This window comes from Lithobates pipiens, unplaced genomic scaffold (genome assembly GCF_037356315.1).
Source record: "Lithobates pipiens isolate NorthernLeopardFrog02 unplaced genomic scaffold, aLitPip1_a1.2 Scaffold_19, whole genome shotgun sequence".
In the NCBI taxonomy this organism is placed as follows: Eukaryota; Metazoa; Chordata; class Amphibia; order Anura; family Ranidae; genus Lithobates; species Lithobates pipiens.
In genome coordinates, this window is record NW_027507764.1 from 488334687 (window position 1) to 488361097 (window position 26411).

A 26411-nucleotide genomic window follows, 5' to 3' on the forward strand; every position below is an offset into this window, starting at 1 on the left:
CTTTAATAAGGCTGCACATTTATACATTTCTAGAAGGTTTGCAACCCTTGTGGTGCAGCATTATACACAATTGAAGCAGCCTTATTGCTGCACAGGTATAGTGCCTTGAAAAAGTATTCATACCTCTTGCAATTTTCCACATTTTGTCATGTTACAACCAAAAACGTAAATGTATTTTATAGAGATTTTATGTGATAGAACAATGATAGTGGAACATAATTGTGAAGTGGAAGGAAAATTAATTTTTTTTTTTATTATTTTACAAATATGTGTGGTGGCCATTTGTATTCAGTCCCCTTTACTCTGAAGTGGTTAATTAGAGAAGCAGCCAAGCAGCCCATGGTAACTCTGAAGGTGCTACAGAGAACCACAGCTCAGGTGGGAGAATCTGTCCACAGGACAACTATTAGTTGTGCACTCCTCTAAACCAGTCTTTATGGGATTGTGGCAAGAAGAAAGCCATTGTTGAAAGAAAGCCATAAAAAGTCCCATTTTCAGTTTGTGAGAAGCCATATGTCGGACACAGCAAACATGTGAAAGAAGGTGCTCTGGTCAGATGAGACCAAAATTGAACTTTTTGGCCTAAAAGCAAAGCGCTATGTGTGTCGGAAAACTAACACTGCACATCACCCTGAACACACCATCCCCATCGTGAAACATGGTGGTGGCATCATCGTGTTGTTTGGATGCCTTTCTTCAGCAGGGACAGGAAAGCTGGCCAGAGTTGATGGGAAGATGGATGAAGCCAAATACAGGGCAGTCTTATGCCACATACACATGACCGGACTTTCCATCGGAATGAACTCTGATGGACTTTTCGACTGACTTTTCGGTGGAGTTCGTTGAAACAGTCTTGCCTACACGCGATGACACCAAAGTCCGATCATTTTACTTCATGACGTACGACGGGACTAGAAAAAAGAAGTTCAGTAGCCAATAGCTGCACTTGCATCGTTGTTGGTCCGTCAGACCTGCATACAGACGAGAGGTTTTCTCGATAGGAACTGGTTCCAGCGGGGTTCCAGCGGAAAGATTTGAAACCTGTTCTATTTCTAAAGTCCATCAGATTTTTCGACAGAAAGGGTCCGATGAAGCCCATACACGATCGAATTGTAAAACCATTTATCATTTTCCTACCACTTCACAATTATGTGCGACTTTGTGTTGGTCTAGCACAGTGATGGCAAACCTTGGCACCCCAGATGTTTTGGAACTACATTTCCCATGATGCTCATGCACTCTGCAGTGTAGTTGAGCAACATGGGAAATGTAGTTCCAAAACATCTGGAGTGCCAAGGTTCGCCATCACTGGTCTAGCACATAAAATCCCAATAAAATACATTTAAATTTTTGGTTGTAACGTGACAAAATGTAGAAAATTTTAAGGGGTACTTTTTCAAAACACTGTAAATCAAACTTCAAAGTCTGCTTGAAAATAAGCGATTCGTGTAACTTTTATGCTGTTACATATGGTATGTGAAAGAATGTATCCTTGTAGCCCATTGCAAACAGAGTTCAAACATGCTTTACTGGAATGTTATTGGTTGCCATGCAACAGTTTTCCTAATTTCCTTATGTACATTTTATATAAATCTGTCCCAGTTTGGTTTGAGACTTGAGATGCATCAAGACAACTGTGGAAAGTAAACTAGATATATCTATTAAAATATCTTTCAATTTTCAAGGCCAGCTCTACTCAAAAGTAAAATTTCAGTTTTGTGTGGTTGTTGGGAAGATTGTGGCCTGGTGGCTTTTTAGATCTCTCAAGTCCTCCAAAAGTGTGATCGATTCCCTTGTATTCTGAGTTCCACCAAGAGGCAAAGAGTTAAATGATGGAATCATGCTCTTTTGATAAACTCTCCACAATGTAGAGTAAATAAATAATTGCGGATCAAATGGGAGAGCGTAACCCCTACTTTATAAGTTTGTAGGATAAGGTGGGGACACAAATGACTGAATAGATATCTCCATAATAAAGTGCATGAGAAGTGTAGGATGAAGGGTAATACAAACCAGGATTGGCCCTAAACAATGACAACTGTAAAATGGTGAGTGGTAACCCTGATTAAATTACATCACTGCTCACAACATGTGCTTGGTAACGTAAGTTACGTTCCATCATTTCTCTCATACGCCGAGACTTGTTGGAATGACCCGATCTCATGGAGTGCTCTGACTTGGAGCTCTGACAACGTGAGGAGACTCTTCTTCTCAGGTTTTGAGAGATAGACCTGTGTAGATTCTTCATGGAAGAAGATGCAGCCATAGTTTTGATCCAAGGGTGTTGTATGGCATCTCTAGCTGTCAGTCGGTCATTGGAGTCCACATTGAGCAAACGGTCTATAAAGTCCTTTGCAAGATTGGAAACACTAGGCCAAGGCTGAAAAACACAATCGTTTTGTTTACTAAATGCAATAAAATTAACAAATTCAATCATTTCAATATATTTAAGGCAGTGGTATACCAAGGACAGGGTGACAAAAAAAAGAAGTATCAAAAAACAAGAGGTGCAGTGCGGGCACAATCGAGCATATTGATCTTATACCTGATGCTCCCTGCATAGTTCTGATTGTGGCTTCACTCCACAGAGCCAGCAGCGCAGGATAGGGAATGTCTTTTCTCTTAGGTAAGTAACTCACAAACATCAATTATCTATTTCGCTTCCACTGCCCATCAACAAAATAGGGCACAACTGGCACTAATGCAAACAAGGCTGCTGTTAGAAATCATGGGGCTCCATACAGATTACCTGATAGGGCAACCACCCCCTCCCCCGAATCACAAAAAGTACACTAAAATCACTATTAGCGAACACAAACATACCATAACTTACTAGATCCCTGGTGAATCTAAAAGATAAAATTGCATTGGATTAATTAATACATTTCTGTGTGTAAATGAGGTCTTGGGGCTCATTCACATAGGTGCTGTGATCTGTAGAGTGTGAGTCAGTGTTTATTTTTAATGTGGCTATTGCTATGTGCAGGCAGCCTATGCTATACTAGGGGGATGCAGCAGCTGTACAAACACAGCCACAGGTCCTAATTTGACAGGCACATGGATGTAGATGTATGGCCCCTGAACACTGACAGTGTGTATTTGGGGGCCCTCACCAATACCTGCACACTTAAAGTATCAAATTAGCATCTGCGGCTGTGTTCATACAGCCACTGTATCCTCATAGGGTAACAGATCGCTCCAGCCGCACAAACAAGCCACTCAGTTACACTGTATGTGCAAGAGAATCTGTGTGATTGTTAGCAATCATTCACTGTGTTCATACAGAAAAGGAAGGTAAATGGGCTCTCCATTCTGAACATCCCCCTGTGTGCCCAGGAGGGTGAAGCCAGCAGCACTTTTGGTGGTTGGGAAGAGGGTGGGGGGTGACGGCCACACAGCAAGGGGAATCAGATGTGGACAGGGAAGAGGATCCGTGTGGTGGAGGGAGGGGGAGTGGTGGATTACAGGAAAAATTCCCTCTGTGTATCTCTCTGTAACAGGTGAAAGCCAGTGGGAGGGAGAAGGGGAGAAACCAGCTTTTGGCTGCTGCAGAGAGCCGCACAGGGCATTGTTCCTGTAATTTCCACCCCACCACACTGATCCCCCTCCCTGTCCTGCCCACATCTGATTTCCCTTGCTGTCTGGGCCTTCCTGTGTGCCCAGGTCCCCCTGAGTGCCCATGCCCCCCTATTTGCCCAGACCCCCTACAGGAGGACCTGTTGTAACCCCTTATTAGCGACGCTGAATGTAAAAAGCCCCTTTATCATTTATGCCAGTTTAACAGGGCAGATTATCACTGACCACCAACATAAAGAGGCATCAACAATCTAAGGGGGTATTTCTACCAATATAAGGGGACACTCTAGTGACCATTTTACTGTTGTGGTATGGTTATATTTTTAGTATATTAACTGGCTACTGTACTTCTTTTTTTCATTCAAATGAAAAACAACGGGGTTGATTTACTATAGCAACAGCAAATAGGCTGTTTACTTTGCAATGGAAGTTGCCTATTGCAGGGGATTTTTTTCCAGAGATTACTGAATGTGGTGAAATTTCAGTTTATCAAAGAATGCCCAATCACATGGAAATAAAATAAAAGACAGCATTTTTTTCTTGCACATGATTGAATGGTGAAAGCTAGCAGAGCTTCACCTCATTCACTAAGGTCTGCTGGAAAATGTGCTTGCAAAGTGCACCTTCTTCTGTAAAGCGAACAGTCTAATTGCCTTTAGTAAATGAACTCTAACAAATCTAAAGCTAACACACAGTGGCGTAACTAGAACCTTCAGGGCCCCCGATGCAAGAAACCATGGAGGGCCCCCCCCCGACCTCCAGCCAGAGATCTTCCCAATGATCCTGGGGGCACCAGGACCTGGATCGGAGGGGGAACAAATCCCCTCCATTTTCCTCCTGCAGTCATTTAATGCCTATCAGAGGGACAGGAGGAGAAGCAGACTTTTAGTGGCTGCAGGAGAAGAATTGAGGGAATTTGTTCCTCTAAATGCCCCCTCCCCCATCCAGGTGTTTAGGGGCAATTATGACCCCTGTGATTACGCCCCTGGGATGAGTGCCAGTGGTGGTGGTGGGGGGATGAGATTATTGGCAGCAGTGGTGGTTGAGGAGGGATAGGATCAGTGGCATCTTTGGTGGGGGATGGGATGAGTGGCAGCGGTGGGGAGGATGGCATCAGTGGCAGCAGTGGTGGTTGGGTGGGGATTGGATCAGTAGTAGCGATGGTGGTGGGGGAATGGGATCAGTGGCAGTGGTGAGGGGGGATGGGATCAGTGGCAAGGGTTGTGGTTGGGGGGTGGGATCAGTGATAGGGGAGGTTGAATGGGATGAGTGGCAGATGTGGTGGTGGGAATGGGATCAGTGGAAAGGGTGATGGTTGGAGGGGGATGGAGGGAGATGGAATGGGATGAGTGGCAGTGGTGGTGGGAGGATGGGATCTGTGGTGAGGGTGGTGGTTGGGGGGGTGGGTTGGGATGAGTGGTGGGGAGGGGAATGGTATCAGTGGCAAGGATGGGATCAGTGGCAGCAGTGGTCATGGTGGGGTGGATCAGTGGCAGTAGTGGTCATCGTGGGGTGGATCAGTGGTTGTGGTGGTGTGGGGGGTATTAGTGGTGGTGGTGTGGGGGGAGGGGGTATCAGTGGCAGTAGTGGTGGTGTGGGGGGTGGGGGTATTAGTGGCAGTAGTGGTGGTGTGGGGGGTATCAGTGGCAGTAGTGTGTTGTGGGGGTATCAGTTGCAGTAGCTGTGGTGTGGGGTGGGGGGTATCAGTGGCAGTAATGGTGGTGTGTGGGGTATCAGTGGCAGTAATGGTGGTGTGTGGGGTATCAGTGGCAGACGGCAGTAGTGGTGGTGTGTGGGGGGTATCAGTGGCAGTAGTGGTGGTATGTGGGGGGTATCAGTGGCAGTAGTGGTGGTGTGTGGGGGTTATCAGTGGCAGTAATGGTGGCCTGTGGGGTATCAGTGGCAGACGGCAGTAGTGGTGGTGTGTGGGGGTATCAGTGGCAGTAATGGTGGTATGTGGGGGGTATCAGTGGCAGTAGTGGTGGTGTGTGGGGGGTATCAGTGGCAGTAGTGGTGGTGTGTGGGGGGTATCAGTGGCAGTAGTGGTGGTGTGTGGGGGGTATCAGTGGCAGTAGTGGTGGTGTGGGGGGTGTCAGTGGCAGTTGTGGTGGTGTGGGGGGTATCAATGGCAGTAATGGTGGTGTGTGTGGGGGTATCAGTGGCAGTAGCGGTGGTGTGGGGGGTATCAGTGGCAGTAGCGGTGGTGTGTGGGGGGTATCAGTGGCAGTAGTGGTGGTGTGGGGGGTGCCAGTGGCAGTAGTGGTGGTGTGGGGGGTGTCAGTGGCAGTTGTGGTGGTGTGGGGGTATCAGTGGCAGTAATGGTGGTGTGTGGGGGGGTATCAGTGGCAGTAGCGGTGGTGTGTGGGGGGTATCAGTGGCAGTAGCGGTGGTGAGGGGGGTATCAGTGGCAGTAGCGGTGGCGTAGAGGGTATCAGTGGCAGTTGTGGTGGTGTGGGGGGTATCAGTGCCAGCTGTGGTGGGAGTGGGGGGTATCAGTGGCAGTGTTGTTATTAAGCGATGGGTGCCACTCACTTGCAGATCACTTCATTCCTCCTCCTTGCTTGGTCTTGGTTGGGAGAGCAGAGAGGCTGGGCAGAGCCTGTGAGTGAAGGTGTGGCTGGAGAACATGGGCGGAGCAGGCGGGGACAGAGAAGATGGGCGGAGACTGTGCGGGCAGAGAGGATGGGTGAAGCGGGCGGGGACTGTCCCAGTGAGTGCGGTAGCAGAGGATGGGCGAGGAGGATGGGCGGAGCAGCCGGAAACAATGGGCGGAGCTTACCGGGACTCTACGTGTAAATGACTATATCCCGGGCGGCGGCGGGCCCCCCTACAGTGGCGAAACTCAAGGGCCCAGTCGCATATGCGACTGGTGCGACCCTGATAATTCCGCCACTGCTAACACAAAATATTAGAATTTAATCATATATATTTAGTATCTAGTATGGTAAAGGGAATTATTTTTTGTTTTAATTTGGGTCACTTTTGCTAAGGGGAGGAGACCAGTTCTTACAGGTTCAAAAATGCTTGAAATGCACCTAAAAGAACAAAAATGCTTGATTCCAAGGTTTTCAGCCATTCCCATTGGAGTCTATGGGGCCAAAATCACCCAAATCTGCCTCAAAATTAGCTCATGCAGTATTTGGAGCTTTAGGCTGGGTTCATATGTGCTTCCACCGCAGTTCGTGGCATAGGTTCCGGTGCATCCCTGCTTACCGATTCAGGTGCGAATCAGGTCCGAAATTTTCTTGAATTCGCACCTGAAAGATGCACAGGACCCTTATTAAATGCAGCTTGCGGCCACCCTGGACATGTGTGAACTGGCTCCATTGAGAGCTGATCACACTCTCCTGTAATGCGAATTGGATGCAAGGAAACTCGCATCCAAGTCGCATAGGTGTGAACCCAGCCTTATGCCTCGTACACGATCAGACTTTAGGACTGGAAATGTTTGATGGCAGCCTGTTGGTGGTAAATCCGACCCTGTGTATGCTCCATCTGACAACTGTTGTCGGATTTTCAAATTTTCCACCAACAAATGTGTGTTGTCGGAAGAAGGGACGAGCCAGAAGCGGTCGGTCTTGTAAACTAGCACTCGTAATGGAGAATTAACATTTGTGACGTGGCATATTATGAAATCTCAAAATGCAGCGCACAATTCTCTTCTTCTTTAATGGGAACGCTGCTTTGCTGGTGATACTGATGGAGTTATTGCAAACAAATTTTCCAAGATACCACAACACCATTATCCCCTAGTTTTTAAGATCAAAGATACAACCATGTCGGTGTGCCTTGTCAATTTTACATTGTATTTTTATCAGTGTAACTGCCTACTCCCAAACTGTCATTTGAAGTAAAACACATAGCCAAGTATTATTCTCCACAAGTGTGCATTAAAAAAAGAAAACAAATAAAATTAGACATGCTATCTGCCAATAGAACAAAAAGTGCATTCTATGCATCCAAAAATATCGAAAATATAACAAATCAAATCATGTCAAAGCAATAACTCCAAGGCCAGTAATATATAACACGTTATCTCCTCCGCAACATGGCTGGTTCATGAACGGCCGTTCAGAAACGAACTGAATAGCGAAAAATGAAAAGTGCAAAATGAAAAATGAAAAGTGCAAATCAACACTCGCCAAACTTCTACTAACACGAAATTAGCAGAAGGAGCCCAAAGGCTGGCGCTAAAGAGCTGAAAAACAATGTAGTATGCAGTGTTGGTCGTCTTACTTTAAAAAAGTAATTCGTTAAAGCGGGGTTCCACCCTAAAGTGGAACTTCCGCTCATCGGAACCCTCCCCCCCTCCGGTGTCACAATTGGCACCTTTCAGGGGGGAGGGGGGTGCAGATACCTGTCAAAGACAGGCATTTACACCCACTTTCGGGCATAGACTCCCACTGGAGTCTATGCCTCTTCCTGTCCCTGCGCGCTGTCTGCTGGGACACACACGGGTCCCAGAGACAGCGCGGACAATTCCTATTGCGCTGCGCGACTCGCGCATGCTCAGTAGGGAACCGGGAAGTGAAGCCGTAGCACTTCACTTCCTGATTCCCTCACCTAGAATGGTGGCGGCAGCAGCCGAGAGCCGAGCAATCGATTGGCCTCGGCTGCCGGCATCGCTGGACCCCGGGACAGGTGAGTGTCCATTTATTAAAAGTCAGCAGTTGCAGTATTTGTAGCTGCTGGCTTTTAATATTTTTTTCCACAGTGAAATCCCGCTTTAAGTTACAAATTACTTCTCCCAAAAAGTAATTGCGTTAGTAATTCAATTACTACATTGGAAAAGTAATTAGTTACTCAGCAAAGTAACTGACTTTTTTTAAATATTCTATAATGCAATTACGTTCTATAACATGTTTATATTAACTGATTGAAGAATAAAAACACTATATACAGTATTTTAGAACATTTGGTATTTATTTGAACCCAAATGTTGAGGGTGGTGGCAGCGGTGGTACTTGAGGGGTGGCAGCAGTGGTACTTGAGGGGGTGGCAGCGGTGGTACTTGAGGGGTGGCAGCGGTGGTACTTGAGGAGGTGGCAGTGGTGGTGGTGTACTTGGGGAGGTGGCAATGTGGTACTTTGGGGGGCGGCAGCGGTGGTGTACTGGAGGGGGTGGCAGGCAGCATGGTACTTGGGGGGGTTGGCAGCGGTGGTGGTGCCATCCTCTCCCACCATCCCCACCTCTGCCTCTTACTGATCCCATCCCCCACCACCACTGATCTCATCCCTACCCTATCCCCCCCATCACCTCTGTTATAGAAGTGATGGTGGGTGGGTAGGGATGGGATCAGTAAGAAGCAGAGGTGGTGGAGAACTTGGTATGGATCGATTGCTGAGTCACTTACTTGAATGCCTCCAGGGATGCCTTTCCTCATGGGGAGAGAGAGAGACCCTCCCCTTTACTTGATTGGTGTCAGCTGACTTCATTTCCACCCCGCCTCCCTACATTCTCTCTCTGGATAGGCGGGGTGAGATGGGGCGGTCCAGACAGTCTCTCTGAGTCTCAGCCTCTTCTCAGATCAGCGGGTGAAAGCCCCCCTCCCCACGGCGGAACGAACGGCCAGGCAGAGCGGCCACGGCGGGGCCTCCTGGGCAGTCGATGTAATTGAGGTAACTCTGCCAAAGTAATGGGAACTGAGTTACCATGAGGGGAAGAGTAATCAGTTAGATTACTTGTTACCCTCTAAAGTAACTGCGTTACGTTTATTTGAACTCAGTTACTTACATCACTCGTCACTACGTTCGTAATTGTTGGCCAACAATTGTGTGCAATTTGTATGTCAGATAAGTTTGGACCAACACCCTTCGGACAAAATTCCACAGTTTTGTTGGCCAACAATCCAATTGTGTGTATGAGGCATTAGGCTTTGAGCCACAGGAGTATGAGCATTCATTTGTGTACAAGCACCAATGTAATACATGTTGAGATTTTTGGAGTTTAGAGCTTCAAGCTACAAATTGATCAGCTGTGAATGAGGCCTAAGAATGCTTTCCAAAATATATATATATTTTAATTATTTATTTTTATCAATTTACAAAATGCAAGTGAGCGAACGGAAGAAAAATCAAAATCAAATCAATATTTAGTGTGACTACCCTTTGGCTTCAAACCAGGATCCATTTTTACACTTGCACACTTTATACCAGGCTTTCTCAAACTTTTCAACTTAGAGGAACCCTTGAGTTCTCCAGTCTCGGGGAACCCCTGCTAAAAATGAGAAATTTGCAACTTGTGATACAATAGTGTGATGGTCAGTGGGAGGAATGGTGCTTACACTTGTGGTCATTGGGAAGAATTACCTCCTTACAGATAGCTAAAAAGATCAATGGTGTCGGTGGGAACTTATCTGAGAGGCAGAAATTGCCCAATGCTGAAGGAACCCCTAGCAGTCTTTGGAGGAACCCTGGTTGAGAATCACTGTTGATACACAAAATCTGAGATTTTGTAGGATTAGGTGTATGGTTTGTAGCACCCTCCTGCTAGGCTGCTTGGTTCTCTTTTTTAAGGCAAATTTATCTTTTGCCTTTTCCTGTTATCAGCAGCGCAGAACTGATTGCACTGGGCTGCACTGGGTCCTGTGGGCTTCAGCGTTCTAGAATATAGTGGGTGGAAGAGTCAGATAGACAGCCAGAATATTTATGCAACCCTAGCCAATCCCTGGAGAGTGGTGACCAGAAGGTAATTGCAAAGTGTATAAATAGTCTGGAGCTCAGAGGCCAGGGTTCTTGTTTGGAGGAGAAGTTCCCAGCTAGGGAGGGCTGCCTGCCTTCTGGCTGTCTTGCTGAAGGTCCAGGCTGTTCATCAGGATCCCAGCCATGCTGATAGGGCCTGCTCAGTCACAAACTGCTTTAGGGACTAAAGAGGGGCTCCACTGAAGACCTACCTAGGGAGATCACAGGGTGAGCCTGTCTTTTGGAATCAGAGAGTAACATTCTAAACTGGAAGAACACTGTAAGTACTGACCCAAAAGGGGGAAGAATTTAAGTAACTATCGCTTTTATCACACGTGCTGCACAAAGTGCCTGGCCAAGGTCATTGCTATTGGTACCCCAGTGCTGTCCATTCAATGTCACACTGTTTAAAGGGACTTTTCAGCAGAGCTACTACAAGGAAGAGTGTCCTTATTGTTCCTGTTAGTAATGTGGAGTACCCCACAGCTCCATGATCCCCATCCATGTTATTATTGCAATAAACTTGAAAAAGCCAAACCTTATGGACTATGGTTTCTGCAATCAGAGTGTGAAGTTGCTGTTTGTCTGGCTGCTGCACTAGTGGGAATAGAACCTAGGACATTAAAACAGCGGCCCTAGCCAAGGGTATAACTACAATTTACATGAAGAGACAGAAGGATCTGAGGAAGCCTACATCCACAGAAGATCTGGTTAGTTCTCCAAGATATTTGGAACAACCGACCTTCCCAGTTCCTTCAAAAACTGTGGGGGTTATTTACGAAAGGCAAATTCATTTTGCACTACAAGTGCAAAGTGCACTTGAAATTGCACTGAAAGTGCACTTGGAAGTGCAGTCTCTGGATCCGAGGGTGGGAAATAAAAAACAGCATTTTAGCTTACACATGATTGGATGATAAAATCAGCAGAGCTTCCCCTCATTTCAGATCTTCCCCTCAGATTTACAGCGACTGCACTTCCAAGTGCACTTTGCACTTGTAGTTTGCACTTGTAGTGCAAAGTGGATTTGCCTGTCGTAAATAACCCCCTGTGTGTAAGTGTACCTATATATAACAATTTATGCTGTTTTGAAGGCAAAGGGTGGTCACACCAAATATTGATTCTATTTGGATTTATCTTCCATGTATTTATTTTCCATTTTGTTAACTGATAAAAAATAAAGTATTAACACTTCTATCTCTGAAAGCATTATTTACAGGTTTTTTTCACACTTGCCTAAAACTATTGCACAGTACTGTGTATATATATATATATATAATAAGATATTGTTTATTATAATATAGTTATTTATAAAAAAATGTACTAGTAAGCACAAACGTTTATTAAAATAGGCAAGCACATATGAGTGTGTATTGCATTTTATATAGTATCTGTATGTTTTCTGTAATACATTTAAATGCTGCTTAGTAAAGTTTAAGTATAACTCAGCACAGTTCATTAAAATGCCAAAAAGCAATTCAAGTAAGGAGAAAGCAGCAAACTCATCCATGCGTCCTGTAGTGATAATTATCAGTCCCCTGCAATGTAAAGGCAATTTCTTGCTTCCATAAAAAAAATAACCCCATTCTGGATATAAATATAGTTAATTAGTACTATTCACGGCTTGGTGAACTATTAATAATGATTGAGTAGATAATCATTCCACCTTTTGATTTCACTGCTTATGTTATATTATAATATAATAATAATAATAATAATAACAACAATAATACTTATTCCTCACGCACACTGAGCGTTTGCCCAGCTCTACCTGGCAGGAGAAAGCAGTGTAAAACCTGCACCTAAGGCTCGGTTCACACAGGGGCGACTTGTCCAGGCGACTTCGCCGCCTGACAAGTCGCGCTCCGTTCTGTACTATGGATCCGTTCTAATAGGAGCGACTCAAGTCGCTCCGACTTAGAAAAAAGGTTCCTGTACTACTTTTGCGGCGACTTCGGGCGACTTGCATTGACTTCTATACAGAAGTCGTTTTGCAAGTCGCCGCTGATCGTGTGCAGGTCGCGGCGCTGCAAGCCGTGCCGCCCCTGTGTGAACCGAGCCTAAAGCCACATTTTGCAAACATGTTTATGCTTGTTAAAGTGATTATAAACGATCGCCTTGTAAAACAACCCATTCAATTTAAAATTTAAATGAAAGGCAAATCATTTCTGTATAGCTATATTTAAATTCCCTCTGTTCTCAGCTGCAAAAGAACTGGGGGGAGGAGAAGCAACAGTACACTGAGCCTCCCAGTGAATGGCTATGCAGGGAAGGCGTACCAGGACAAGTTTGATCATTGGAGGAAAGCAATCTAAAGCCTCGTACACACGATCCGCAGAAAAAACCTCTGATTTTTGTCCAAAGGTGTGTGCCTGGATTTTGTCTTGCATGCAAACGGTAAGGAATTGTCAGCCTGCATTTCCAGATTTCATAATTTGCCACATCACGAATGTTAATTCTCCACTACGAATGCTAGTTTGCAAGACCGACCGCTTCTGGCTTGTCCTTGCTTCCGAGTATGCGTGTTTGTACTTTGGACATTTGTCTGACGGACTTGTGTACACACAATCGGAAAATCTGACAACAGACATTTGTCCGCGGAAAATTTTAAAGCCTGCTATCCAATATTTGTCTGCGGAAAATACGGCAATTGCCCAATGGAGCGTACAAATGGTCAGATTTTCCACCAACAGCCTGTCATCACATATTTCCCGTCGTAAAATCCAGTCGTGTGTACGAGACTTAAGTTCCCAGCACAGCTAGAGAACTGACCATGACGCGTTCTCCTGCTTAGTCAGTTTTTAATAGTAAAGCAGAGGGACTAGCAGAAATACCAGGGATTTCACACAAAAGAAGCAATACAAAGAGGATACTTTATCATACAAGTACATGGTACAGCAGGCATATATTGGGAATATGAAATGTTGGGGTAGCAAACACTTTAAGCCTTTGGGCGTTCATTCATTCCATGGGCCAGAATTTGAATTTATTATGGTCATTGAAATGAATGCACTAAATGCACCTAGCATTTATTAGCGTCAGGCATTTTTTCTGCCAAGATTCTCCTCTCCTAAATGCGCCAGTGATTTTTTTCTGTCTGCCACCTAAACACCTGTAAACGCCTATGTGTTTATCCAAACATAGGCTAACATGGAAGTGCGTTTAGAGGCAGAATAAGAGTCAAACGTCCTCAAAAGAAGCGTTTGTGACGCTCAGCGGGCATGAGGCTCTACACCTATTCTAAGTATGTAGAAACAAGTCTTAGCCCCTGTACACACGGTCGGAGATTTCGACAACCAAATCCGTCGGATTTTGTCCAACGGATCTTGTCCGAAACTGTTGCATACACACGGTCGGACAAAGTTGTTGAAAAATCCGATCTTTCAGAACGTGATGACGTAATTTCGTTACGATGGGACTACATTCAGGCTAGTAGCCAATAGCTTTGATGTAGGAATTTGATCTGAGCATGCGTGGCACTTGGTCCGATCAAAATTCTCTACACATGATCGGAGTATGTCCGATCGGCCCAGTTGGTCGGCAAATATTTCCAACAAGTTGTAAAATTGGGTCCGACGGATATTCCGACGGAATCAGTCCGATGCATACCACACACAGTCGGATTATCCGACAACACGGTCCGATAGGACACATTCCGACGGATTCTCCGACCGTGTGTACAAGGGCTTAAAGCAGGGGTCTTCAAACTACGGCCCTCCAGCTGTTGCGAAACTACACATCCCATGAGGCATTGTAAAACTCTGACATTCACAGACATAGCTAGGCATGATGGGAATTGTAGTTCATGAACAACTGGAGGGCCATAGTTTGAAGACCCATGGCTTAAAGTGTATGTTTGGGCAAAGTAAATATAGACCTATTCAGTACATCTCTGAAATACATTCACATTTCCCTATATTCTTTCCCTTTAAAAATGACACATGTGAAGTCACTTGACAAGTCAAAATCCATGCATTTCAATGGTCCCCATTGTAATTGGTGCAACTCAAGACGCAGCGACTCCAAAAAAGTTTTTTTCACTACTTTGTTCAGACTTCAGTGAGACTTGTTCTCGCATGGTTCTCACAAGTCGCATGACATTGCATAAAAAATCGTATTGCAAAGTCACACTGTAAATCATGCGACTTTGGGGTCACAATAGTAGAAACCTAGCCTTAACATCTAAAGTTCTTCTAATGCAGGCCATACACGGTCGAATTTCGAACGAATTTTCCTTTCAAAATCAGAAAATTCGTTTTTTTTGTGATCCAATGATGCCACCATTGATTTTCGAAATTCGGCCGACCAAGCCTTCAATTTCACCTCATGTTGCTACAGAAAATAATTTTCTTGGCTGGGAATCTTCTTTTCTCTCCGTAAATTTTCTTTTATCTCCGTACATTTTCTTTTATCTCCGTACATTTTCTTTTCTTATTACGTTTCTCGTACGATTCTCCCATCATTGATTTGAAAATCATTCGTTTTTCTAAAAATTTCCAACATGTCCAATTCCTCAAATTTTATTTCCGCACGAAAATCGGCTGTTGCTGCAGCCCACTAATGGTGCGAAATTCATACAAAAATTCTTAGATACGATTTTCGAAAGAAAATTATTTCGAAATTCGAACCGTGTATGGCCGGCATAACTGCCATAAACACAGTGCCTCTGCTGCACTGAAATCCAAAGCAGTGTTGTCAGGCCTGCGGGAGTTCTCCCCTGCAGGACTACAGAAAGCCACTGTTATGGAGAGGGGGAGGTGTTCTGTAGTCCAGATGAAGAGAACTAGGCAGGGCTGACAGCACTGCATACTAAATGTGTTTTTATTTTTTTGTTTTATGTTTTCTTTAAATTGTCCAGTGTATACTTTAGAAACCAGAACCCCTAAATGTTAAAATTAAAGCCTTCTCCTTTCCCCACTTTTTACTTGCTTAGGCCTGATTCACACCAATGCAGTTTTAGTGCTTTTTCGTTTTGCAGTTTTGCACTACAGTACATTTAACATGGTCTCCTATGGAACACGTTCTGTAGTTCAAATCTGCAAAAAGCACTAAAACTGCATAGGTGTGAATCAGGCCTAAGCAAGTAAAAAGTGGGGAAAGGAGAAGGCTTTAATTTAACATTTAGGGGTTCTGGTTTCTAAAGTATACACTGGACAATTTAAAAAAAACATAAAACAAAAAAATAATGCAGGAGCAGAACATTTTGTTTCCCCTCCTTCTGTATGAAACAAATCAGCTCACAAATTAATGACCATGGAGGCTGCTTTCAGCACACCCTAATCACGCTCCTTGTTGGGCTTCTTCACCACTGCAAGCATGCGTTAAGGTGCATATAAGGCAGGGGTTTGCACAGGCAGGGATTGCATTGCCAACTATCATCTCGGATAAAGTATTCATATTGGATTAAGTATTGCACTTCCGCTCAGCACTTCAGCGAGTGCACAAAGTGAAAATACACAACAGACTTTTGCAGAAATGTAAACAGACTACAGGTGACTTGATTCTCCAAACTTTTTCCTCTCTCATTCAGGCTTCCTCTCAATTTCACCACTCTGTATCATGCACTCCATTCTTTTCCTTCTAACAGTTGCATCCTCTCTGCTTAAATTCTCACTCCTTCACCCGCCTTCTCCACCCCACAGCTTATATATATCACCATCACTCCTGTCTTCACCTTATTACTGCACTCATCAGCTCCTGCTAATTCTGAACACATACACCAATAAAACCTGCAGAACACTGGGGCGTGTCCCTCCACATAAGTCACACTCCCATATCACCTCTCTCACCCTTCTGCTTCTCCTAACTTCTGAAGATCTTTCCCCAAATCCTGGACCACCATCATTTACCTTCGGCCAACATACCCAGCACAACCCATCCTCCGATAGCAGCTGCAATCCACACAATCTCATTTCTATTCCTCTCCAGCCTAGAGCCAGCCTCCCCTTCTCCTGTGCCCTTTGGAATACCCGCTCTGTTTGTAACAAACTAACCACCGTCCATGATCTATTTATCACTAACTCCCTGAACCTACTTGCGATTACTGAGACCTGGATTCAAGAATCTGACCTTCCTTCTCCTGCTTCTCTCTCCTATGGTGACCTCCTGTGGACTCACTCTCCCAGGCCTAGTGGACGGAAAGGAGGTGGCGTTGGAATCCTCCTATCCCCTCAAAGCACTTTTCAGGTTCTTCATCCAACCCCCCCGTCCCTCTCTTCATTTGAAGCTCACTGTATTTGTCTATTTTCTCCAGTTTCATTGAGAATTGCTGTGATCTATCGCCCCCCTGGACCGGTATCAAACTTCCTTGACGACTTTACTGCCTGGCTATCCTACTTTCTCTCCTCTGAAATTCCAACAATCATTCTTGGTGACTTCAACATCCCTGTTACTTCTAAACTGCTGAGCCTAACCTCCTCTTTTGATCTAAAACAATGGACAAGTGCTTATACTCACTCTGTTGGCAACTGCCTTGACCTCATATTCTCCTACCTATGCACACCGCACACCCTCTCCAATATTCCTTTTCCTCTATCTGATCACCACCTTATTAGTTTCACACTCTCCTTGTCTGCCTCCTCCTTGCCTTCCAACTACCAAACTATTACCCGTAGAAACCTTCGCCATCTTAACCCTGCTCTTCTTTTTCTGCTACAGATTGTCTCTACAACAAAATCACATCCTTGTCCTGCCCCAACTTGGCTACTTCTGTCTACAGCAGTTCACTGCCATCCACCCTGGATACCTTCGCCCCCCTCAATACGCACAGAATCAGGCCCCGATGGCTACAACCCTGGTAGACAGACAATACCAGAAGCCTCAAAAAATAGCAAGATTTCAGCCAATATAAAGCTGCCCTCCAAAAATACCATTCCTGCCTGCACGCTGCCAAACAGACCTACTTTATCACTCTCATTAACACCCTCTCACGCAGTCCCCGTCAACTCTTTTCTACCTTTACCACTCTACTTCGTCCTCCACTACCCCCACCCACTAACTTATTCACTGCCCAGGAGATTGCTTATCACTTAAAAAATAAGATTCGTCTCGAGATCTCCACTCTACAGACATCTCCCTCACTTTGCACTCCTTGTCCTCCTGCACAATCAATACTTCCCTCTTTTAACCCAGCTACTATAGAGGAAGTCACTAAACTTTTTTCTAATGCCCACCTAACCTCCTGCCCCCTGGACCCTGTTCCTTCTTAATTACTACAGTCACCATCTGACTCAATCCTATACTCCTGACTCAATCCTATACTCCTTAACTCATATCTTCAACCTCTCACTCTCTACTGGCATCTTCCCCAACCATCTAAAACATGCACTAGTCACTCTGATACCAAAAAAGGCCTCAGACCCCACCAATTTTAACAACTGAAAACCCATCTCCTTACTCCCCTTTGCCTCCAAACTCCTTGAACGTTTAGTCTACAACTGACTGAGCGACCACCTCAGTGAGAATGACCTTCTCGAACTTCTTCAGTCTGGATTTCGCCCACAGCACTCCACAGAAACTGCCCTCCTAAAACTCACAAATGACTTACTAACAGCCAAAACCAACAGTCATTATTCCATACTCTTACTCTTGGACCTTTCTGCTGCCTTTGATACAGTTGACCACGCCCTGCTCCTCAAAAAACTCAATTTGCTTGGTCTCCATGGCTGCACTCTCCATTGGTTTGAATCGTACCTATCTCATCGCACCTTCAGTGTCACTTACAACTCCACTTCCTCTTCTCCAACTCCCCTTTCCATTGGGGTCCCCCAAGGTTCTGTCCTTGGACCTTTACTATTCCCGATCTACATGTCCTCCCTGGGTCAGCTGATAGCCTCCCATTGCTTTCACTACCATTTATATGCTGATGACACCCAAATCTATCTCTCTGCCCCTCAGCTCACCCCATCAATCTCCTCACGCATCACTGATCTACTAACAGACGTATCAGCCTAGATGTCACACCACTTCCTAAAACGTAATCTATCTAAAACCGAGCTCTTAATATTTCCTCACCCACGGATCCCTTCCCCTGACTTCTCTGTCAAGATCAATGACACATCTATCAGTCCGTCCCCAAATGCCAGCTGGCTAGGGGTAACCTTAGACTCTGAACTGTCCTTTCAGGCCCACATACAATCTCTGTCCAAATCATGCCGCTTTAGCCTCTGCAACATTTCCAGACTACGCTCCTTTTTAACCAATGACACCACCAAGCCACTCTCCCTGGCTTCCACTCACCCAACGAATAAAATTCGCCCTAACGATAATTTACAAAGCCATCCATAACTCTTCCCCTAGTTACATCACTAACCTAGTCCCAAAATACAAACCAAGCCACTCTCTTCGGTCATCCCAAGACCTCCTGCTCTCTAGCTCCCTTGTCACCTCCTCCCATGCTCGCCTCCAGGATTTCTCCAGAGCTTCTCCCATCCTTTGGAACTCCCTACCCCAATCTGTCTGACTGTCCCCTAATCTATCCATCTTTAGGCGATCCCTGAAAACCCTTCTCTTCAAAGAAGCCTATCCTGCTTCAAATTAACACTGTTTTTACTTTCTTCATCAGCTCATCCCCCCACAGCTATTACCTTTTGTATCAATTGACCCTTTTTAGATTGTAAGAGCAGCAAGTTTATTTTCTCTGGAAGAGGAGATCCCTTCTAGGCAAATCAGCTGAAGCCTGCAGAGAAATCTCAGCGGTCCTACCTATGCTGAAGCTGGGGACCTATCTTCTTGGAAGCAGCTCAGAGCCAAGCAGAAGGCTGCATTTACGATTCAGCCCGGAGATTCACACTTTAGTGTCTAGCCAATATTGTACAGGGGGTATCCAAGTGTATGCAGACACAATGAGTAGAGGCCTAGTGATTGTTTGCTGTTACCCCCTTGGAATTTAGGGCGGCACAGTGGTGTAGTGGGTAGCACTTTGGCCTAGCAGTAATTTTCTAGCCTGTGATGGAAACAAAGCTCTCCTTGGTTTGAACCTGCATCAGTTGCACTATCAATCAGCATGATCTACTGGAGGGCTTTAGCTGTGCCACAATTTTTTTTTTTCTGAGGGTGCCCATGTAAGAGAAATTTTCCACCTTTTGGTCAGACTAGCATTTGTCCCAAAACCTATTAGCCTGTGGGAGTATTTAAAGATACTTAAAAACAAGCTAACAGAGCCTTGGGCCTTACTGTACAGATTAATGATCACTGTTAGGATGTAATTAAAAATAAACAGCCACATATACTTACATCCCCTAAGTAGCTATATTTTCCCTTAATAATCAGTCGATAAAGTCTTGTACGGTTTTCATCCTCGAAAGGCATAGATCCACTGAGCAAAATATAAGCGATGACACCAAGAGCCCACATGTCCACTGCATTACTGTAAGGTTTTCTCAGTATAATTTCAGGTGCAATGTATTCAGGCGTGCCACAAATGGTCCTCATTGACCATTCTCCACATTTACCATTTCCAGCATTTGCCAATCCAAAATCTGTGACTAATATCTTTGAGTCTGCTCCTGGATGGTAATAGAGTAGATTTTCTGGTTTTAGGTCTCTGTGTGTAATGCCTAGTCCGTGAAGATAGTTTATGCCATCAAGAACCATCTGAAGCACCTTGGTGGCATCCCGTTCTGTGAAGGACCCTTTAGCGATGATTCGATCAAAGAGCTCTCCTCCAGTGGCCAGCTCCATGACCATATAAACTCTGTCGTGAGCTTCAAACACTTCGATGAGCTGGATGATATTATGATGGCTGACTCTTCGGAGGATGTTGAGTTCAGACTCGCAGACTTCTTTGCCTTCATTGGCTCTTGTTTCGATCATTTTAATGGCAAATGGTTGTCTGGTGGCTCTATGCTCAACTCTCACAACTCTGCTAAAACTGCCCCTGCCAATTAGAGCCTTAATATCATATCTGCAAGAGAAAAAACATATCTTATTAGAACCTCCTAATACTATAGCCTTTAGTATTAGAAACACATTGCCTTCTATATTCCAGTAAAATTAGGTTTTCATGATTAGTCTTACAGCTGTCAGATAATTTTAATAGCATGCTGCTGGGACCTGCTGCAGCTTTTCTACTTGCTATGCTAATTTACTGCAAGAAGGAGAATTCAAGTGATAATAAGGGTTAGTGTCAGTTCCATTTTTAGAAAATATCCTGTTTTTAAACTAGAATTCGTGTTTAAAAACAAGAGAATACATTAAAGTCCTACTGAATCTGGATTATTTGCCTGATGGAACAGATGAGGCATTAATGCAATCTTTCTTTCTATAAACAATACAAGAGGACATGTTATGTATACTTTGCTTAGAGTTAGGTTGAATTTTATTCCAGAAAAAGTTAGGCCGCGTACACACGAGAGGATTGTCTGTCCAACTTAGTCCGCTGAAACGTGTTTCAGCGGACAGTCCGCTCGTGTGTGGGCTTCAGCGGACTTTTTCAGCGGACAGTCTGGCGGACTAAGTCTTTCGGAATTTCCGTAATATTGTCCGTCCAACTTTGGTTTCAGCGGACAGTCCGCTCGTGAGTAGGCTAGTTGGACGGACTAAGTATGGCACATGCTCAGAAAGGATTTACACGGCCGAAGGTTGCATTGCAGTGTATTGGACGTCGTATTTCTAGTCCCGTCGTACGTGCTGTACACGTCATCGCGCAAGCTTTCAGCGGACTGTCTGTTCATCGTGTGTGGTCAAGTCCGTTCATTCAAAAGTAGGACGGACTGTCTGTCGGATTGTCTGACGGACTTAGTTGGACGGACAATCCTCTCGTGTGTACACGGCCTTAGACCTAGAATATGAAAGACAAAGGCATAGATGCAGGAATTACATGACTGGGTTTAAAGGGGTTTTGCGGCCAGTTGCGCCCAACGCCCCTTCGTTCATCTTCTGGGAAGGCTGTCCACAAGGTTTGGTAGTGTGTCTATGGGAATGTTTGACCATTCTCCCAGAAGCGCATTTGCAAGGTCAGGCACTTATGTTGGCTAGGAGAGACAGTGGTCAAGGTGGGACCTGATAGAGAGATGGGTTCATTAATGGGAGTATCAAAATATCTTTAAGAAGCATTTCCGGAATTTCGACATGAGAAAGAGACCCACTTAATGAAGGGAAGAAATAAAGATCTTTCCTTACCAAATGTAAAAAAATGTTTTGCCTTTAGTTATAACTTAACTAGGACATTACTGGTGCAGCAGGCCCAAATAGGGTCTGGTACACCAATTTTGTCCTATGAACTAATCTCAGCATATGTATGTGTATGCTGGTACAGTGCCTTGCGAAAGTATTCGGCCCCCTTGAACTTTTCAACCTTTTGCCACATTTCAGGCTTCAAACATAAATATATTAAAATTTTTTGTGAAGAATCACCAACAAGTGGGACACAATTGTGAAGTGGAACGAAATCTATTGGATATTTTAAACTTTTTTAGCAAATAAAAAACTGAAAAGTGGGGCGTGCAAAATTATTCGGCCCCCTTGCGTTAATACTTTGTAGAGCCACCTTTTGCTGCGATTACAGCTGCAAGTCGCTTGGGGTATGTCTCTATCAGTTTTGCACATCGAGAGACTGACATTCTTGCCCATTCCTCCTAAGACAACAAATGCAGATCTGTTTGAATGCACCTCAAATAAATTAGTACAGTAAAGTATCAATTCAATAAATGAATACTAATTACTTGACCTTTGGTGTTTGTTTTCAACCATCCTGTTGCCAAACGTCTAGGTGCCCTTTGCTTTTGCTGTGAACTGTGAAGATGAATAGCCCCCACAGTGCCTACAGCTAAAGTGGTCAGTGGAGTTTGTTTTGAAGCTCACGTTCCACTTAGGCTGCTTTCACACTGGGGCGGTATTCAGGCGTTACATCGCTAAAAATAGCGCCTGTGTAACGCCTGAAAAAAACCGGCCCCTTTAACTCCAGTGTGAAAGCCGGAGGGCTTTCACACTGGAGCGATGCGCTGGCAGGACGGTGAAAAAAGTCCTGCTAGCCGCATCTTTGCAGCGGTGAAGGAGCGGTGTATTCACCGCTCCTATACCGCTCCTACCCATTGAAATCAATGGGACACCGCGGCAATACCGCCGGCAAAGCGCCGCTGCACCGGCGCTTTGCGGGCGGGTTTAACCCCTTTTCGGCCCACACACCGCCGCTAAAACGACGGTAAAGCGCCGCTAAAAATAGCGGCGCTTTACCGCCGACGCTGCTCCCGCCCCAGTGTGAAAGCAGCCTTAGTGAATTTATTTGGAAACATTTAATAAAACTATTATTGTATCATACTACACTATGGCGGATGCGTTTCAATTTTGAACATGCACATTTCACCTCCTTGGAGTAAGAGCTTTAAAGGGAAAACACCTAAATGATTAATTAAAGGAGACACTAAACCCAAGAGGCCTACATATCCCCCAGAGTGCAAAAATTCATGTTATGATCGCTGGTGGTCCATATTTGAGGTGAGATTCTGCCTTCAACATATGTGGGTTCAAAGTTCATGTGTGTGTAAAGGCAGGCGTCTCAATACTTTTGTCAATATAGTGTACATATATTGCATGAGAATTTTAATTTGTCTTACAGCACTGGGATTTTGGTCACAAATTTTCTTTGAACTTTTCAAATATTTTTAATAATTAGTATTGGCTATTATTTAAGCACATTGCATAAGATTTTTGATCTGTCTTACAGCAATGGGATTTTGGTCACAATTTTTGTATGTTTCAGATATTTGTGTAAATCAGCATTGCCAATTATTATTATATTATATGTTATTTATTTTTATGATATATGACAAAGTTGCTGCCTAATGATTGACTAACTAGATACCCAGCTCTGTATTGTGGGAGAAGCATAGTAAGTCACTTGCTATACGTACAGTAAGTACTGGTATTTTCTTTTCTTTAGGTGGCTAAATAGAGCAAAGGTAAGTAAGTCTATTGGGGGGGATCAGATATCTGCGTAAACAAATTTCTGACTTTCATCTGCCAAATAAGCATTGTCATGAGAGCATTATTCCCTTTCTACTTCATCAGCCTTCTGTTGGTTTATCCAATCCTATGGCCAACGCTGCCACTGTCAACTCTTTGCATTTATACTTAAAGTGTTTGTAAACCTTGGTACACTACTTTAACCTACAGGTAAGCCTATAATAAGGCTTACCTGTAGGTACTGTGAATATCTCCTAAACTTGCACTGTTTAGGATATATCCCCTGTATCCACATGTGCCAATGTTATCGGCACATGCGCACTGAAGAAACGGCTCGCTCGTGCCATTCCATCCGGAGCTGTGCCATCACCGGCGGCTCCCGCGCGCATGCACGGGAGTGACGTCATCGCAGCTCCAGCCAATCACAGCGCCGTAGCCCTCGATCCCGGAAATAACTCTGAGAGACATGTCGCTGGTCACATCGGTGTACGGGGAGGTAAGTACACATCTAAGGAAAGTATTTCATGAGCTAGCATGTGATGCATACTAGCTCATTATGCCTTTGTTTTGCATGTTGATTTTTTTATTTTTTTGAGTTTACAACCTTTTTTAAAAGGATGTAAACCCCTTTCATATTTCCGATTTGTGCCTGCTGTAAAGATTTTGAGCTTTTTGGAGGCAGCTGAGAGCAACTGAAAGTACTTTTTTTGTGTTATGAACACCAACCAGGATGCAGGAAAAAGATGAAGTAGATGAATAGTTTGGGATTGGAAAAAGTGACAATGTTTAATGTTACACTCTAAATAACAATATGGTCACAAAGGAGTATTAAATAGTATGTAAACCCAACATTTCATATTCCTGATATGTGTCTGCTGTATCATGTACTTGTATAAAAAAAGTATCCTATTCCTGCCAGTCCCTTTGCTTCCTAATAAAAACTGATCACACCAAGCAGGAGGGCACAGCATGGTCAGTTCTTTAGCTGTGCTGCAAACTTAGCCTACGCTCCTCCAATGATCAGGCTTGCCCTGACATGCCCACCCTGCACAGCCATTCTCTGGGAAGCTCTGTGTCCTGTTGCTTCTCCTCCCCCAGCTCTTATGCAACTGAGAACAGAGGGAATGTGATCACTTATAAAAAAAAGGGGAAAAGGGCATTTTTTTTTATAGCTTTACACAAATGTTTTGCTTTTAATTTCTATTTTAAAATGAATAGTTTGCTTTACATGGTGATCGATTACAATCACTTTAAACATAATTTCATGTTTAGTGTATTGGCATATCAGAAAAAATGACCCCAGGGTATAATATTCTCTTCTCTGGGCTTCTGTGAAGACGAAGCAGTGCTATGTATGACCTTTATAAGTGTTGATTAACTCAGCTAAATGAAGATGTAAATCAGCATAAGTTATGCATGACAGCTCTTGCTTTCAATATAATTTACATAAAAAGTTTATATTTAGAAGATGAGATGCTGGAAAACTGCACTTGTCTGGACTTGTATAACCAATCCATCAGATAAAATATTCTTTCTTCTGTCATTATTCTTATATGTTCATGGTTCCATGACTTAGGAACAGAAAGAAGAAAAAGTCTGTTAGGTGACCCGAGACATCCTTGTGTTACCATTTGACAGCACCACTGCATTTCTGATTGTTGTGTGAAAAATGTGCAGGTGTATTATGTAATGCTGGCTATACACTATACGAAAAATCGGCTGAAATTCGGTCACTTGGACAGCTCAGTCGTTTTTTGGCCAATTAATGGGCACAAAATCGAAAATCGTTGGGACGTTTTTGAGCCGAAAAAACAAAGGATACGCTTGGAAATGTTCTGCTGAATGAATGATAAATTGAAAGGTTAATGTGTTTCCCGTCCGAACTGTCTGCACTAGCCATATGTAAAAAAACAAACAAAAAATGCATTCATTTATGTCCACTGAACGATTTATCTGTCATTACATGATGGCACTATAGTTTGCGCTCACAGCCGAATGTTCGTTTTTCGAAAATGGGTTCGGACGATTTTTCGTATAGTGTATGGCCAGCATTAGAGCAGGGAAAGAGCAATGCATATGTATTATTTACAAGTAGTAGTCTCTTTTAATGGGGCATAGTAATAACCCTGGCAGTTCTCCTATTGCAGTTACTGATATTTACCACAAATAAGAAAAAAGTGTAAGGTCTTTGAGCCTAATGTTTTTGTTTTAAATTTACAAATTTACCAATTTACACTGACATAATAATGAATTCTGACAGTGAGAGTCCTTTCACACAGGGGCAACTTTGGATCCGACTTGAAGTCGTCCCAAGTTGCCTCAAGTCGGCAACATGATAAAATCAATGTAAGTGAATGAGAGCCGTCTTAATGACGAAATTCAGAAAAGGTTCCTGTACTACTTCAATCCGACTTCTAAGCAAATTGTACCCATTGATTTCAAAAGAAGCAACTTTCGAGGAAGTAAAAATAGTTTTCTGGGCAAACCCCTCCCTCCCACAGAGCTTATTATTATATGATTGGCCACTGGCAAAGTCCCCTGTCCTGAGGCAATTTCAAGTTGCCTTGTAAGTTGCCTCAAGTCGTGTTGTGATTCATACTCAAGTCGTGTCCAAGTTGCTTCCCAAAGTCTCGATGGAAGTCGTGTTGCCCCTGTGTGAATGGACTCTGAATGTTTTTCTACACAAGGATGATTCTATAATATATAATTATATTATATAATATAGAGCAATACTGCCTATCAAATTTAACAAAGAAGCAAACATTTATTGATTCCCAAGTGAGCTTCCAAAAGAAAAATAACATATTATAATAACAGATTCCACTTTTCTTTCTTCTGTGACAATATGAAAATAATCACATGGGTTGTTATGAGCAACAGGAACACTTCTATCAGACAGTTTGTTGTTGCATAGGTTATAAGAGATCCCAGAAAAGGAATATTTACTAATATGGCCATATAGCAGCATATATGATGGACCGCCTTTATGCAGGAATATCATAATTTGCTCCAGGAACCACTGGCAGGCTCCAAGCCTCCATCGGGCTACCCTGAACCCACACTCCCATAAAGAACACAATTTTGAACAGTCCTCTTGGCCATATTACACACCAAGCCCCTGAAGCTGTTGGGTCTCAGGCCCAAAAAAATGTCCCCCATGTGTTATCCCCTATCTGACTGAGCTAGGTACATACTCAGTTCACCAGGAATAGGCCATAGACAACGTAAATAAGAGTTTTCTTGCTTTTATTTACT

At 43.9% G+C, this 26411-nt stretch overlaps 1 protein-coding gene across 1 annotated transcript in view; it reads right to left on the reverse strand.

Annotated features, from left to right (window-relative positions):
* Nucleotides 1-1297: 1297 nt before the first annotated feature.
* Nucleotides 1298-26411, reverse strand: part of PSKH2 (protein serine kinase H2) — a 41881-nt gene continuing 16767 nt past the window's right edge. Inside the window, exons 2-3 of the mRNA XM_077492974.1 lie at nucleotides 19488-20157; nucleotides 1298-2380 (exon numbers count right to left, since the gene is read on the reverse strand). Coding sequence (XP_077349100.1) covers nucleotides 2066-2380; nucleotides 19488-20157 — 985 coding nt within the window. The 3' untranslated portion in view covers nucleotides 1298-2065. The remainder of the gene's footprint in view (nucleotides 2381-19487; nucleotides 20158-26411) is intronic.